The following is an 18,135-nucleotide window of genomic DNA, read 5'->3' on the forward strand; positions in this document are numbered from 1 at the left end:
CCGCGTTAGTACTTGAAGGAACGCGGCCATTTAAACATGGGCAAACTAAGAATTTAAGAAAAAGCATATACATTAAATTAACTGTCTGCAAAGAACTTGTCGGTCGAAGCTGTGTGTCGGCAAGATCCCTCCCTTCCTCTTTGAACCTTGTGGATATGGCAGGTGTGTGCAGAGAGAGGGGCGGGAGACAAAACTTATGCATGAATACATTTTTTCAGCTGACAAAGGTGGAAAATCAAACACTTAACAAAACAATTTAGCCAATGGTAAACTTGCACAAGATATGTAAACAATGCAGGCTGGTGTCTTCAAACAGGCTATCGCCTCAGATGTTTCGTTTCCCACAGTTAGGCGTTTTAAGCTTCTTATTTAAACAAACTTTAAAAGAATTTGTATGTCATATATGTTATAATGTCTTTAAAAGTGATATTAAAAACTATAGAACTTATTTCAGTCTTAAGAAACAAAGTCTAAACAGAAACATCATTTTGTCATAGTTTTGCTTATAATTATTCACCCCCATTCTCTTACTATTCTCTCAAGAAGGAAAGGCAATCTTATGAGAGCTTTTTTTTTTTTTTTTTGGTAAAACCAGTTAAATCTCTGTCAAAATGTAGACCAAAGAGCTGAATTTTTCAAATAATAAATAAATCAGTTCAAAGCACATTCAAGTACAACAGAATTTTGACATTTTCAAATTTAGGGCTAGCTAATGAAGCACACATTTTGCTTAGGATTTCACTTGCTCAGTATTGGAAAGCCCAACCTCCAATATCAGCATGCCCTCTTCAGATGTTGTCAGAGCATGTTGATATAGGAAGGACAAATCTCAGATAAATGGATCAGTAGATAACTTTATTAACCTTAGAGGGAATTCACACTTTATTGTGAGAAATGTTTAGTGGTACCTCTGTGTAATTTACACTGTCCACCAATCTAAGACCCTTAATAATAATAAACTAATAAGTCATTTCATTTTGAGTTAAGCATTTCAGGACTGGGAACTGACCTCAGCATAAGCATATCTGATCAGCATAAATGGGCAATTTCAAAACAGAGTAGTTAAGAGGTTTGGTCAGGACCCAAGTGCTGTCTGGTGTATTCCCACACCAGTAGGGCGGCGCTCACATGCACGTTGAGAGAACGTGTCACTCCCTGCTGAGGAATCTCCACACATACATCCAACAACTGCAGGAGGTCAGCAGGAATACCCTCTCGTTCATTCCTAATAGAGAAAGATGAGGAGAATCATTGATATTGAAGATCTCATCTGGCTAAAGTAGTTAGGTAAATTAATACATAGAACTGAAAACAATTTAATGTGTGGCCACAAACCAACTTGGTGCTGTACTATGGGCCATTAAACTTCTACGACACTCACAAAAGGCTCAGGAATCCAAACCAATCTTATGCTACTGTGAATATCAATGATAAAAGATTGTTTATGAATAGGTACTTGTACTAGAGAGTACCATGAGTTAGAATGTATATATTGACATTTTAGCCTCAAAATTACATTTTTCAACTCAGGTTTGTTCTAGAAAGCAGGATTTGCTTCTTAGCCTGATAATGCAAATCAAGATGTTCAAAAATCAGGATTTTTCCATGTGAAATTTAGGGATTGGTCAAAATTAAAATCAGTTATCCTACCCTTATGCATGGATTCTCCACCCCAAAATACTGCAGATGAGGTCAGTTTTCTTAACCTGCCATTGTCCTTGCATATATACTGTATAATCACTGTTGTAAATATCATAACAGTAAGACATTAAATAATAAAAAGGCCAAACTGCTTTTCGTGATTTATGTGGAAAAAAAGAAGAGTTGTTTAAAAAAAAAAAAAAAAAAAAAAAATTCAATCATCTTCAATCTGTGGGCTTACATGTATTTTTTTTATGCAGTGTCCTTTTTTTTTTTTTTTTTTTTAAATCCAATAACGGGACATGTCAGGAGAGCCATGGTACACTTAAAAAGATGCTTAGTTATTTAACATGTATATAATGCCCACATAAATTAGTGTTGCAGTTGTATGTTATGTGTTTTTAGTATGTTTGGTGTTGTGTGTGTTAGTTTATGTGTACCATGCTGTTTTATGTGTATCATGCTGCTTTGTGGAATTTTTTGTCATATTTTCATGTGGTACATCTCTGTTAGTCTTGCTGCAGAGCATCCTGCATGCTGGGACAAGCCTGTTCTGTCTCCAACATGTACAGGTAAAGAGACTACCCCTTGGGAACAATGTCAGTTAACCTAATAACATTCAACTGCAATGTCAGCTCCCACAGAGATGCACACAAGATATACAGGGCCTTCTAGTAAACATTAGCGCTTTAGTGACCTCATAACCTCTTGATAAACGTGATGTTATTACCCTAACAGTAGTAGGGTCTTCTCTGGAAACCTATAGTTTTGCAAACTCTGGCTGTTGACTGTCTGCTCTACTCCGATGATACTGTAACCCTCTCTTTGCTTCAGCTGCAGAAAATCTGCCAGGTCCACAGGCTTCACCTGGTAGAAAACACAAATAATGTTAACCATTAGGCAGAAAAGACTATCTAAAAGACTGACTTTATAAGCCTATTGACCCAACAGACCAGATCATTATCCCATCCTTTGAATACTGCTTAAAATACAAGATGTATGGCTTATTAATTGTGATAATTCCATCCTTTGAACACACCTGAGAACTTTATTAGTACAGATAGATAGATCATTTTATTAATCCCAGAGGGAAATTCACAAGCCAGATTAAGTTATCTAACACAACTGAGCACAAGTCTGCCTGGAAAGGGCAGGCACATTCACACTAGATTGGCTAACATGAATGGTATAGAAGCCTGAAAAGACCATTACAATTATTTAGCTACTATATTCATGCTCAATTTGCTATGTCAAGTTCCTGCATTCACAGGATTCCCACTCTTTTTAAGACATTATTTTCCAGCACATTTTCATTGTAACAACTAGCGTGATTGCCAAGCATCATGTCCTTAGTCTTGGGACAATTGGCGACAGTATCGGGAATCATCACTGTCTGCAACTCATTGTGATCTCACTGCGTGCGCTTCCTTTTTGCCTATTTTGTATTCTATATCAATCTTAATACCTTCAGTCTCACTTTGGAGCAGAGCAACAAATCATCTTTCTCTGATGTATCATAGCTTACCTTGTCCATGCTGCCAGATAGATAAAGCCGTATATGTCTTTGCTCTCGAAACATGAACAAAGAGACACATGTTCTTCGGGTGACTTTACCATGTATGAGTGTAGCATAGTTTATATAATTTAATTTAAATTTTATAATGAGCTTAGTAACTATTATTAGTAGCATTTATTTACAGTCCATACTTTAGTTTTGCATGCACTCCCGACCTTATTAACTGGTAATTACGGGGAAAAAAACCTTGACTAAATGCTAACACTAGTAATTGCAGCTACCACTGAGTTGTACACATTACGTATGCCCCTAAAAGTTACAGGCGATACTATCATCCGTCAGTGAAAGTTAGGGGGTATGGTAGGACAATGGCATATTACACACAAGCCTATTTTGCCTAGTCAGAATGCTAATTCAAGATAGATATATGCTTACGGTCCACTTTAATAGTAACACCAGTACACCTGCTCATTTATGCAGTTATCCAATCAGTGTGGCTGCAGGTCAGTGCATAAAATCATGCAGATACAGGTCAAGAGCTTCAACTGTCCTGTTTCGGTGAGTCTGTGGCCATGATAGCCTCAGATTCTTATTCTTGGCTGACAGGAACCTGATATGGTCTTCTGCTGTTGTAGCCCATCCACCTCAAGGTTTGATGTGCATTTTGAGATGCTATTCTGCTCACCACAGTTGTAAAGAGTGTTTATTTGAGTTACTACAAACTTCCTGTCAACTCAAACCAGTCTCTGACCTCTCTCAACAAGGTATTTCAGCCTGCAGACCTTCCACACACAATGTTTTTTGTTTTTCGCACTATTCTGTGTTAACAGAGACTGTTGTGTGTGAAATTCCAAGGAGATCAGCAGTTTCTGAGATACAAACCAGCCCATCTGCCACCAACAACCATGCTACAGTTAAAATAAAAAAGATCACACTTTTTCTCCCATTCTGATGTTTGATGTGAACATTAACTGAAGCTCTTGACCTGTATCTGCATGATTTTGCATGCCACATGATTGGCTGATTGGACAACTTCATAAATGAGCAGGTATACAGGTGTTCCTAATAATTTGGATGGTGAGAGAATGTTAGCTACTCTGTAGAATGTCAGAATGTTAATTCAGAATATCTCCAAAAGAATGTCTTTTTAAGATCCGTTCATTTTTTTTGTAGATATCTTAAAAGGTCTTTTCATGAGTAGTAATTCAAATTCAAGATATCTCCACTTTTGTTTTGACCAGTCAGCTTATTCTACAATTATATATTTATAATTATATTGTATAGAATGACAAATTTCTAGAATGAAAATTAAGATTTCCCTTCACTAGAACTAACAGGCCCAAACCTGTTCCAGCATGAGAATGCCCCTGGGCACAAAGTGAGGTCCATGAAGACTTGGTTTGCAATGGCTGGAGTGGAAGAACTCGAGCCTGGACCTCAACCCCAGTTAACACCTTTGGGATGAATTGGAATGCTGACTACACATAAGCCTCCTCGTCCAACATCAGTGTCTGACCTCACTAATGCTATAGAAATATTGTAACCATAAAATGTGTACTCATATTTGATAATATTTAATCGTCAATGTTATAGGTATGGAACCGGTATAGTGCACAAGGTGACAAGGAGGCCTGAAAGTGATCTATATGACCTTACATAGGCAATGGTATCCTGCTAAGTGGGGAGAGCAGGAACAAGCTGTAAATTTAAGTGAGTAAGGCCTCCTTAAACCATAACATAAGCGTATATGGGAACGTTGGGTCTTGTGAAAAACAGGATGTGGCAGTTTTTTTTTCATGTAAATGTATATAAAAATGCCCTTCTGAAGAGTTGGGTAGCTTTTCTCTGCAGAGAACTGCTCGGCTTGATTCTTGAAAGAATAAAGTCTATGGGCCTCAACACCTTTGCTCTCCTGAGAGATCTTTGATCTTCATTAATTGCTAAGGCAATGCTTGTGTGGCTGAATGGGCAAATCCCCACAGACATTTTCCAAAGTGTAGTGGAAAGCTTTCCCAGAAGAGTGGAGGTAATAATAACAGTAAAAGGGGACTAAATCTGGAATGGGATGTTCAACAAGCACATATGGGTGTGACTGGTCAGGTGTCCACAAACCTTTGACCATATTGTGTATCTATAGCTATATCTATAGATTCCAGTCAGTGTAATAAATATAAAAGTGCTGAACAACTAATTTCCAGTTCTCTAGTTTCCAATGTTGTTTATCCTCAACCTACTCAAAAGCAGTCCATTCAAAATGCCTTCACACTTAAACTTTAAAAAATCTTTACACTCTTAACCTCTCCCTTAATTCTTGGGCACATGCATAACTTTTGTCACAATGCGATTTTTCCCCACGGAACTGATCATTTGACATTCTCTGTCTGTTATTTACTTCGATCTCAAGGAACAACTGAAAGTGGGGAATGACTTATCTGAGCTTGAAAATCTAGATCTAGACTATACTATATACCCGAAATAAGATCAAGATCAAGATCAAAACATCTCAGCTTCACATACCGTATAATATAACAGCAACAGTATGACAATAGTTATTCTGTACTCTGTAGGGGATTAGGGGATGACATGGTGGATCATTGATATTTGATTTGGCACAGTTTTTTGTCCAACACAAACCTCCCCAATTTTACCCTATTTTGCACTGTCTTGTGCAACCCCAGCGGCTGGGGTTGGTTTGCTGGCCAGGAATTGATCCTGGGCCATGGTGGTGAGAGCAGTGAAGCCTAACCACTAACCCTCCAGGGATCCATTCTGCAACTTTACGCATTCTTACTAAAAAAAAAGGCAGAAGCCTTTATTTGTCACATATACATTACAGCTCGGTGAAATTCTTTTCTTTGCATATCCCAGCTTGTTAGGAAGAGCACAGGGTTAGCCATGATGGAGCAGGGAGGGTGAGGGCCCCTGGAGCAGAGAGGGTGAGGCTGTGGCAGCTTGCCAGTACTGGGGCTTCAACCCCTGACCTTCTGATCAGTAACCCAGAGCCTTAACCACTGAGCCACGACTGCGCCTTAAATAGCAAATCAAGATCAGGGCAGGCTGCACTTTATAAGAAATAGTAAAAATTGCTCCCTTATGACGACGACTACAGGTGATTTTCCTTCACCATCTTAAGGCCACCTAACATTCAAGGAGAGCACAGGATTTTCCCTTGACATTTAACTTTTTCTCCCATTTTTCTGTGTTTCTGTTCCATGACTGGAAATGTTGTCAACAATTTTCCAGGATGCATGGGAACCCTGATTAATAAAATTCTGCCACATTTTGTTTTATTTTTGCTCACAAACTTTAGTTTTCAGTTTCATGCCAATATACAAAATGATATGTGGACCCATATGAAAGACAAGACAATTTTATGACCATTTAAATTAACTTGAAGATTCAGAATAGAAAGCGACAGCATGACATAAGACATGCTCATTATTATATCATAACCCTCCATTTATCTCACACACCAAGCACTTTGATGGTGATGAAGGTCATATGAAGGACATATAAAAAAAATCTGGTTTCTCTGGAAATGTTTTAGATGTTTTATGATAAAGAGGCTATTGAAGAATTAATGATGCAAATGTGTGATGAATTAAAGGAAAAACTGGGGGTTTGTTAGAAGGGCATTTTGCTGGGAGAAATGTCACTGCAAATAAATCCAAAATTCTTCTGATTAATTGCTTTTATCTTACAAACAAAACATTTCTATCCTGATGGGAGTAGTGCCAAATGCCCTGGAAACCTTTCCATCATGGACTCCGTAGTAATTCAAAACAAAAAATGCCAATATACAAAAGTGCAAATGTATATCTTTATAATATCTTTATAAAAATCAATCCAATCCAACTAACTCAGAAATCCACATACTAAGAACGGACCCAGATCATTCATGATCATTTTTTCCTACTCTTGATTGCTGGTGAGATCACAGGCTTGAAAAAAAAATTAAGTAAAAGTTTGTGACCTTGCTGAAAGTAAAAACTAACCTTGTTTAGATTGTTGTATAACAAATGGCAAAACTAAGGTTTGAACCTGAGAGGATTTAGAGTGGGACATAACTTTGGAACAAGAAGAATCAGTTGAGAGCACAAAAGTGTGTCTACCCTAAAGCTCATAAAATGTTAAATTCCAATTGAAATATAGTACAAACCAACAAGTTGAATAATGGTTGCGCAAACCTGATTTAGAGAAAGACTGACCCCAAAATGCTATGTGCATAAATTACCACTATATAAATCAAAGTCAGAAAAGTTTTTGAAAACCGTTATTTACAACACATCAGTCTATGCTGTGCTAGACAGTAATAACAGCATTAATTGTTAATTTAAGTAATCATTTACCTTTGCCAAGCATAGCACAAGACTGTCCAGCACTAATCCTGTTAATAATTCAGCAATTTAACTGTAATAAACCACATCTTGTACATTCACAATGCACTCCACTAGGTACACATTAATTAATAGTCAGTGACAGATGGTTTTGCAACCTTATTGGCCTACGACTGCAATAAAAAGCTCTTGCGATATGCAAGCACAATACATTTTTTCAATCTTATCTTTAAGTGTAAATATTTATTCATGAAATGGATTTTCACTAAAAAAAAAACACCAACATGAATATTATGCGTCAGTCAAAAGATATAAAAAAGAGAATACATGGGAAGATGGTGGAGTCATTAAGTCAAAAAAATCTTTTATGATATACATCCTGATGTACTCATGTCAAGTGATACAAACTGGGTATCTCTGGATTGGCTGGCATGCAAATATCTGTTCTGACATTCAGATCAATATAAATCTGCATAAAGATGGTTAATTCAATGAGATTCTCACTCCTACACCACAATGTGGCAGTTAGAATTTTATTCCACATGCTGCTTGTATTATGGGCATACATTTAATAATATGGCAGGAATGATGTATTCTTTATTGTTTTTAGGTAGAATCTATGCCCTATGCACTGCAGAAATAGAACATGCTTGGGTCACACATCGCCCATGCTTCTGCATGAACCATGTGCGCCCAGTCTACAATTTTACAGTGACTAATGTGGGAGAGTATCAGAATCGGCACCACTGTGTGCTTAACGCCTCTTGGGGTAAAATGGACTTGAACATAAACACACCTCCATCAGAGGAAGCCACAGTTCGGAAGAGACACTCAGGGCTTGGAATTGTTTGTCACCGACATGATGCAGGCTACCCAGCACCATAGCACTGGCTCCAAAGATTTCACACGTTCGACAAAGACCTATGACAAACACAAACATAAGCAGATATATGCACATAAAACAACCTAACATTGCATATTTACAAAATTAGAAATAGTAACTAAGGAATAATAATCACTAACAACCACTTCCTGATTACATCAGGAAGCAAATGCTATTTTTGACAGTTTCTTCTTGATGGAAAAGAGATATCAATAAACAAGTATGCCAATGGGAAATAAAACAAAACAACAACCAAAAAAAAAAAAAAAAAAAAAGGTTTACAGTTAATCCACAGTTTTTTAAATGACCTCCCATTGTCACACTTGTACAAGCCAAAAGGTCAAGGAATGTTTCTGAAAAAATTATTTAGAGAGAGACTGAGAGAGAAAGACTGACCCCAAAATGCTATGTGCATATTTTATAACTATACAAACCCAAGCCAAAAAAGGTTTTGAAAACCATGACTTACAGCATATCAATCTATGCTGTGCCAGATATTAATAAGACAGTGTTAACAGTGTTAATTTCAGTAGTCATTTACCTTTGCCAAGCACAGAACAAGACTGTCCAACTCTAGTCCTTTTGGAATGTTAATGATTCAGAAATTTAACTGTATTTCAAAGTCAATAATACTACATGTCTACTTCAACAGTCAGGAAGGAACTACATACAATGATACATTAAGGTAACTTAGAAACCACATCTTGCACATTCACAGTGCACTCCACTGGGTAAATACTGACTGACAGTCAGTTACACATGGTTTTGCAACCTTACTGAACTATATTGATTGCAATAAAAAACTCTAACAATATGCAAGCACAATATCCTCTTTCAGTCTTATCACTACTGGTAAATATTTATTCATTAAATAGATTTTCACTTGATAAAACATGAAAATTAATATTGTGCACCTGTCAAAAGAAATAAAAACGCGAAGTTATGGGAAGATGGTAGTAATTTACGCAATGAAAAACTTATGTATTTTGATGCACTCATATCAAGTGATAGAGACATAGTATTGCTGCCATGCTTAGCAATGAAAACAGCCTGTTATATTTGCACATATGTTAGAGGTTATCAGCTCTCACATGCTTTCTCTCAAACATGCATGCACACAGAGAGATGCCTTTTTTTTCCCTCTGTGAGCACAAACTCAGCTATAGTTAAGCCTAAAATACTTCCAAAAAGATTTTCTAAGGCATTAAATTCAACTAGATATCAATGTCACAGTCCTGCATAACTTTTTTTTTTTTAACATATTTACATAACATTTATTTTTTTTACATAACCATTTTGAATTTTAGTTTTTTTGTCAATATGCATTTGATATAAAAATAAATCAATCAAGCTGACAAAGGGTGCATGTGAATACATGGGTGTAAGAAAAAATGGCTCATACCACCCAGGTTTGTGGGCTTGTCAATAAGTGAGGCAACCACCAGGAGGGCAGTGGTAAGTTTACCCAGACGTGCTACTCTCTGCTGGGCAACAAGGTGTGGCTCCACCTCCTGCACATTCAGACTCCAAGGGGCAATCTTTTTCTGTACATCTGCCCAGCGCTCTTCTTGGTCCAACTCACCTGTAGGACACAAATATATACACTTATGAATATTTAGAACAAGTACTTACAGTGGATATAAGAAGTCTACACAACACTTTTAAATTGCAAGTTTTTGTGATGTAAAAAATTAAATGATAAATCGTGTCAGACCTTCCATTTTTAGTGTGAGATAGCAACAAAAAGATGAAGTGAAAAACAAATAAAAAGTTTTAAAGGAAAAAAAATCTTACAACAATCTGGTTGCATAAGTGTGGACACTCCTTAACTAAAACTTTGTGAAAGCACCTTTTGGTTGTAATACAGCACTGTTTTATGAGGAATCTCCTGTGCACAGCCCTCTTTAAGTCATTCCACATTCATTCCAAAACGTTGATCTTCTTCCTCTGAAGCCATTACTTTGTTTATTCGTGCTTTGTGGATTTGTACTTTGGGTTCTTGTCCTGCTGGAAGTTGAAATTCTTCTTCATCTTCAGCTTTCCAACAGAGGCATTGCAGGTTTTGTTTTTGCCAAAATATGTGTTCGGAGTTATCCATGAGTCCGTCTATTTTGACTAGAAGCCCAGTCCCAGCTGATACGAAGAGATAGTACTACCACCATGCTTCACCACGGGTATGGTGTACTTCGGGTGACGAGCAATGTTGTTTGCGCCATACATATATTTTATAATTAAGTCAGAAATATTCTACCTTGGTCTCATCTCATAACACATTTTGCCACATGGTTTGTGGTGATTGTATTTATTTTTTTGGTGAAGTTAAGGTGGGCTAAGATGTTTTTCTGAGAAAGGGCTTCCATCTAGCCACCCTACCCTGTAGCCCAAGCATGTGAAAAATATATAAGATTGTTGTCACATGCAGGGAGTGACTAGTACTTGCCAGATATTGCTGCAGTTCCTTTAAGCTTTTAAACTGCTATGTTAAAATGCAAAGATTTTCACCATTTGTATGAATTCATCCCGACTGCAGATTGCATATGAACTGTTTATATGTATCCTAAAATGAACAGTCTGTAGACGATCTTAATTTTTATGGATATTGTATAATCTAGTTCAAAGTTATGCACATGAGGGTAGCAATATTGATTTCCAATGTTACCAGCACGTGAGTCTGGTCAGCACGCTAAATTATTGAACACACAGAGATAAGACACTTTATTGCACCAGGAGTGCATCAGGATAAAAACACATGAAGAGAATGCGCACGCTGATTGTGTTTCAATTCATTTCGTTTGGCCTCATTTTATCTATTCTGATGAGGTTTATACATAAACATTCTGATTGACCATTCAGATTATCGAGGGATTATTAGACTGCATGTAAACATACCTATTGAGAGGCAGAAAGCTAAACACTCAAAAACAATTCAAATCAAGCTGATTTTAACAGTGTTGCTGAGTTCAATGTCCATGTTCATCTAAACAAACTTGTAATGATATACACTATATGGCCCAGTTTGTGCACACCTGACCATCACACCCATATGTGCTTTTTGAACATCTTTAGTCCCGCCTTTGTTGCTTTAACAGCCTCCACTCTTCTAGGAAGGATTTTCACTAGACTTTGGAATGCGGCTATGGGGATTTGCTCATGCAGCCAAAAGAGCATTAAGTGAGGTCAGGCACTGATATCAAGCAAAGAGATTTAAGGCGTAGTCAACATTCCAGTTTAACGCAAATGTGTTCAGTGGGGTTGAAGTCAAGTCTCTGTGCAGGCCACTTGAGTTCTTCCACTCCAACCTAGGCAAACCACGTCTTCATGGACCTCGCTTTGTGCACAGAGGCAATGCCATGCTAGAATAAGTTTGGGCTCCTTAATTCAAGTGAAAGGAAAGTTGTACAGCATACATAGACATCCTACACAATTGTGTGATTCCAACCTTCTGGCAGCAATTTGGGGAAGGCCCACATATGAGTGTGACACAAACCTTTGGCCATATAGTCTATGTGATAATCTCACTTTTAATTAAGTTAAATTGTATCCAATTTTGTTTGCTTGGTGATTAGGTTAGCTAGCTAGTGTAGATAGTGTAATCTGATCTCACAAACACAGATTTGACACTAGCTGATTTGCCACTAAGTGAATTAACTGAAATCAGCCAAAAAACTAGATCCTATTGCAGTGTTTAATTTGCCTTCCATGTTATCCCAATCGATATATCCCAGTTGGTTTGCAGCAGCACCCCTTTCCCAACTCCTGAGGCACAGACACTGAGCTGGCACGAGATTTTATACAGTAATTATTATGGAATTTTTTTTTCTATGCATGGTTTGAGATCTAACAAAAACTGCAACCTCCTCCCCATCACTGAGTTCCACCCCCTTCCAAATTCCACTTTAACCCCTGTATGTACATGATGCAATATGCTACACAAACCACATTTATGTTTTCTTTGTACAATTCAGTGGAGTATAACATCCCGCAATATGGCTGTAGCATATTATCTCTGACCCTATATTAATGTGATAGTAACAATCCCCTAGCTCTGTTTAAAAAACTGCGTAATGCACTACCATTATATTGTAATTAATGACATTGTCATAAAACACTACTACCGATTTTTAGCAAAATCAATCACAATATTGATCGCAATATTAATTAATCAGTATATTGAAATTAGGTAAGCCAATTGACCACATGTTGAAGGTGCTCTCTTCTGCATGCTAATAGTGCTACCTCTATCCTGCTGAACCCAGTCACTAGGCTGCAGCTCCTTCAGCTCTCTGCCTGCATTTTTCAAAGGTACAGAGGAACTGTGTTGAAAGTCCACCAGCTTCTCAAACTTCCACATCGGAATGCACTCATCCTCTGCCAATTCTGACAGAACAGGGAATGTGTGGAAAATTGTCTAGACGAGAGGAATGAATGTTTTAATTATGGACTACATTTTTATGTGCCTAAAAACCAAAATGTCAGACAACAAAAGATTATAAAACTCTAGCAAGAGCTATTTTGTCAAAGTGCGAGTGTGGAAAAAGGTAATAAAAGAAAGAAACAGAGTAATGAGAACTAGGGCTCACCTCTACACTGTAATCATTAAGAGGATGAAAGGCACTGAAGAAAAAATGCTCCTGTATTCTGGACCAGTTCTTTACGGCATTGCTGTAGGGTTACATATATGCGCGCATACACACACACGCGCACACACATGGACACACACACATGCACACACAAAATTTAAAAATGATTACAATATACTCCCAATAATATTGTGAGTATGTTGTAATCTTTTTATCAGTATTAATATTAGCAGCCCCACAATTCCATGTTCATTTGTTAGAAGCCACACAAGCTTTCTGTCCCCACATATCACAAAAGCCTAGAATTAGACTGGCAGCTGTTTGCAGGAAAATGTGAAAATTTTTCCTTGGGTGAATGATTCATGTAAAATGGACCATTATAATGAATAATACTTACCCAGTATTCTGCATGACCTCAGTCTGATGTAGGCAGGCCTCAACAACTGTTACTAGTCCCTGCAGAGAGGCTGAACTGCACTGTTCATTTTCAGCTAGGAGTCGTGCCCCCTCTAAACCCCACACTCTCTTCAGAGCCAACAATGCATACAGACGGACAGTGAAGTTATGACTGAAACACCACCGTAAAATCACCTCTATAGCCTTCTGCCATTGCCTTGCCTGAAACAGAAATATGTGGAGAAAAAAAAAAAAGACTTTTCAACTCTGTCCAATAGGCACAAACCTGCAGATATATCCTAAAATTGGATGGTCTAATAATTTTCCCATCTCTTATATAGCTAATACATTAATAGCACTGTCATTAATGTGCCAGTGTTCTGTAATATATAGTGTCTGACAATCCAGTGTGCTGCAAACTTAAAGACACCCGGCAAAAATCAAAAACACATTTTAACAAAATGACGTGCACACCATTTTAGAAACATACTGCAAATTCAGAGGTGTGATACAAATTCAGAAACACATGCAACTTCAGAAATGTAGCAAATCTAGTCACAGTTCCCAAAGACACACACAAGTGGTGGAACCTTATCTGTGATTTTCTGATGGAACCATTTAGACATTCACTACATATTTGAGTTTTTCTCTTGTTTCTCAAGAAATAATCACCCAAATCCCAATAAACATCATACTCAGTCTCCAGCTCTGAAAATAATGTAAAGCCAACCAGAGTAAGTGAAAAAACTCTCTGTGAACTTTAAAGTCTCCAGTATGATTCCCTTTTCCCTTCCCAGTGTTTTACTATCAACATGTTTATGTGGTTGAGAAACGTGTGCCTGTTGTGTTTACATGTTACCTTGCTTTTGAAATATTTTTTTTTTCCTGAGTCAAGCATGTCTGTGTATTATATAATTAGAGCTATGTAGTATTATTACAATTTAATACAGAATGTGAAATAAATGAAATTCGATCTAATTATGACATCAAAATTGTACTGAACCTAACAATATCTGTATTGTTAGAATTTATTTCTGTGTCTTTTGACAATATAATTGCATGCAATATTTCACTTGTATTAGCCTAATTCTTATGCCCCGGGCAAGTATTAAACTAGACTTATGCGATGTTGATTTTCCATGCTCCTCATTTACCATTAAAAAAAATGCAATAAACTATTTAATTGTCCAGAACTGATAACACAAAAAAGACAGGAAAACATGCATTTCCACCATTTAAAAGTTCAGAAAAGTAAGGGAGGGTGTAATAACAATATCAGTTGTGCTTGCCTGCAGCTGCAAAAACTCATATTATATATATATATATATATATATATATATATATATATATATATATATATATATATATATTATATAGTGTGTGTGTGTGTGTGTATTTATATAACATTTTGGATATAATCCTTTTTGGCTATTCGGCTATGTAATGTAATGCATGGCCATGATTTTTCCCTGTTGTTCTGCTGTTCAAAGTGTATGAGCGTATCCCTATTGTGCCAATATCAGGCTTCCTATGACACATACCCTTGGTGGCTGACATAATGTAATGATGAGCACTGATAACTCTTTGAGCTCAAGAGCAAGCTATTCAAATGTTGTAAATTCACCAAGATCAATGTCATTACACACAATCTGTATAGAGAAAATGGCTGCAATCCCTCCTCCCTTCCTGTTTTTTCTGTCTGACTGATAAAAATGATAGTTTGGAGGACAGGCCTCTATCAGTGTTGCTACACCAGTAGTGTTATTTAGCCAAGTGTCAACTAGAAGCATACTATGCAAATCCTTTTCAAGTATCAGGTCATTAACCAAAAAGGATTTGTTAGCCAGTGATCTGACATTAAGAAGAACTAATTTCAGCTGCAAGGATTCTGTAACAGGAAGGGAGCATGATTGCAGCTGAACTTTGACAAATTTAAGATTACTGAGAAAGGTACTAGATGGTCTATGATTGCTACAACATGTTTGACCATGTCACCGGCTGTTTACGATCACTGATATATTCATAGAAGTGGCATGGGGTCTGTCTCATCTCTGGTAGATACCTGAGTGATGATGTCCATGGTAATCGCTCTTTATAGTTCATCAACTTGACTGAGCTTCAGTGTGGCAGCTTTAGCTAGCTCCTTAATTGGTGAGTGTGGTAGAGGAGGGGAAGGGTTGTTGGGTCCATGATTGGGACAGAGACATCCTCTGAGTGCCTAGGGTGGAAGAGATGCACACTGTCTGCCTGCGTGCACTGTCCTCTGCGCTTATCCAGGCTAAGAAGTCTGCTAAAGGATTCAATTCCTTTCCCCCAAATTGAAATGGGGCCTGAGATGAATATATGTAGCGACTGACAGTCGCTCAGCTCCACTAGCATAGAAAAGTCTTTTTTCAGGACCTCACAGCCAGTTTTCCTTCGTAGAATGTCAAAAGACCCAGCATGGATAATAATCCTCATATTACTTGGATGTGTAGAGAGGATGACTAGCAACAGCTCTGTTAGCTCCCTGACAGATGTGTCAGCCATAGTTAGAATTTCAGTCTTTGCCATTCTTACATGCTTGGTTATAGAGTCCCCAATTAGAATAGTGTCTGGCTTATTCGGTGTGGAATTAGCAATGTTTCTTCTGGCCCTCAGCCTAGCAGTGATTTTGGGGCTATTTCTAGAATCAGATTACTGAAAATCTGCTTTGTGACAATTTCACTTGTTAACCGAGCAAAACTAAACTGAATATTTTGCAATACTGTTACGGTGAACACTTCAAAACACGTCACTGAGAAGCTACATGCCGCTAGATCAGCCAAACTGTCTTCAGTTCTCATCCTCCTTGACCTTTCAGCAGCGTTTGACACAGTGAACCACAAGACTCTCTTGTCCACCCTCATGAGCCTAGGAATTTGAGGTGCAGCATGGCAATGGTTTTCTTCCTACCTGGAAGGTCGGTCATATCAGGTGACATGGAGGGGATCCACATCTGCTCCCCGCAGACTCTCCACTGGTGTTCCACAAGGCTCAGTACTTGGTCCTCTCCTGTTCTCCCTCTATACTCAATCTCTTGGTGCGGTCATATCCTCACATGGGTTTTCATACCAGTGCTATGCAGATGACACTCAACTCATCCTCTCCTTCCCTTCCTCAGACACTCATGTTTCTGCTCGGATATCAGCATGTCTGGCAGACATCTCATCACGGATGACAGCTCATCAGCTGAAACTTAATCCCACCAAAATTGAACTGCTGTTCATCCCAGGTGATTCATCCCCATCTCAGAATCTTGCAATCTCCCTAGACAATTCTCTGATCTCGCCTTCGGTTACTGCACGCAACCTTGGGGTAACCATGGACAATCAACTGTCCTTCTCCTCTCACATTGCTAATCTGACAAGCTCATGTTGATTTCTCCTTTATAACATCAGAATAATTCGTCCATTTCTTTTCACACAGGCCCCACAAGTGCTTGTTCAGTCCCTTGTTATTTCAAGACTGGACTACTGCAACTCACTCCTGCCTCTGAGCGCCATTCGTCCTCTGCAACTGATCCAAAATGCAGCTGCACAATTGGTTTTCAACCTTCCTAAATTTTCCCACACCACCCCATTGCTGCGCTCCCTCCATTGGCTTCCTGTAGCTGCCCGCATCAGATTTAAAACACTGATGCTTGACTACAAAGCACTTATCACACCTCACAGAGCACCACGTTCCCTCTGATCCTCTAGCACTGCTCGACTGGTCCCACCATCTCTCAGGGTACAAGGAAGGCATGCATTGAGACTCTTCTCTGTTCTGGCACCAAGGTGGTGGAATGAACTTCCCCTAGATGTCCGAACAGCTGAGTCACTGGCAGTCTTCAAACAACGTCTAAAGACATACCTCTTCATAAAGTACTTAAGTTAGCACTTACACCCAAAAAAAAAAAAAAAAAAAAAACCTCCCCAACAGAGTTTTGGACTGATGGTATTCCTAGTTTGTGACCTAGTGAGCCAATATCAGAATGTATTTTTGATAGACTTCAAAGCACTATTGTAAGTCGCTCTGGATAAGGGCGTCTACCAAATGCCATAAATGTAAATGTAAAACAATATCAAAATTTTATTCACCAGGAGAATACTGTATGTTTACATGGTAGCTGACTGTGTCTTAGCTAACTTTTTTTTTGTTTTCAGTATTGGAGAACCTGGAGGAAACCAGTGCAGACGCCATACAAACCATCACACAGACAGTATACCAATCTCAGTATCAAACATGGGATCCTGGAGCTGTGATGTGGCAATGTCCCTGAACAGGATAAAGCAGTTATTAAAGCTGAACGAATGAATGAGCAATTCTGTAACTGATTTTTGGGTTATTCTTAGCCTCCCTCACCAGTTTTTCACTATGAGGGGGTGAGAGTACGCTCATGTATCCAGTTCTTGAAAAATTTCCAACTTTCCAGATTACAAATGATCTCTTTTGCATTGAAACCTTTTCGATGATCCCCACAGTGATTTCACTGGGATGCATATAACCTCAGTGAAACAGGAAACATTCAAAGGCAAAACCAGAGCTCCTGGAGATTGATGGTAAACACCAGAACTCCAGACGCTAATGTTTGTGGTTAGATGAAAGAAAAGGCTTTCTTCTAGCATGCCTTCTAAATAATTTGTTGATATGGAGGTGGCATCTAACTGTTGATTTGGAAATTTGGTGACCGCAAAATACTACCATCTTCTGCAAATCAATCCAATTGTTTGAGTGGAAAATTTGAAGCATTGTGTTTTTGTACATTTATTTTTCCTCAAT

The 18,135-nt window shown here is 38.1% G+C and overlaps 1 protein-coding gene across 4 annotated transcripts in view; it reads right to left on the minus strand.

The window, feature by feature from the left end:
• Positions 1–7: 7 nt before the first annotated feature.
• tarbp1 (TAR (HIV-1) RNA binding protein 1) overlaps positions 8–18,135 on the minus strand; it is a 58,845-nt gene continuing 40,717 nt past the window's right edge. For 2 of the 4 annotated variants that reach the window (XM_026942990.3, XM_026942989.3), the window contains 7 exons: positions 13,355–13,575; positions 12,958–13,039; positions 12,614–12,785; positions 9,780–9,959; positions 8,291–8,415; positions 2,372–2,508; positions 843–1,225 (listed from right to left, as the gene is read on the minus strand). In XM_026942990.3, the coding sequence (XP_026798791.1) occupies positions 1,063–1,225; positions 2,372–2,508; positions 8,291–8,415; positions 9,780–9,959; positions 12,614–12,785; positions 12,958–13,039; positions 13,355–13,575 (1,080 nt within the window). In that variant the 3' untranslated portion in view covers positions 843–1,062. Of the gene's footprint in view, positions 147–842; positions 1,226–2,371; positions 2,509–8,290; positions 8,416–9,779; positions 9,960–12,613; positions 12,786–12,957; positions 13,040–13,354; positions 13,576–18,135 lie in introns of those variants that run through there. The other 2 variants (XR_008301213.1, XM_053231144.1) reach the window with 2 other exon arrangements.

This window comes from Pangasianodon hypophthalmus, chromosome 28, assembly GCF_027358585.1.
Source record: "Pangasianodon hypophthalmus isolate fPanHyp1 chromosome 28, fPanHyp1.pri, whole genome shotgun sequence".
NCBI classification, from domain to species: Eukaryota; Metazoa; Chordata; class Actinopteri; order Siluriformes; family Pangasiidae; genus Pangasianodon; species Pangasianodon hypophthalmus.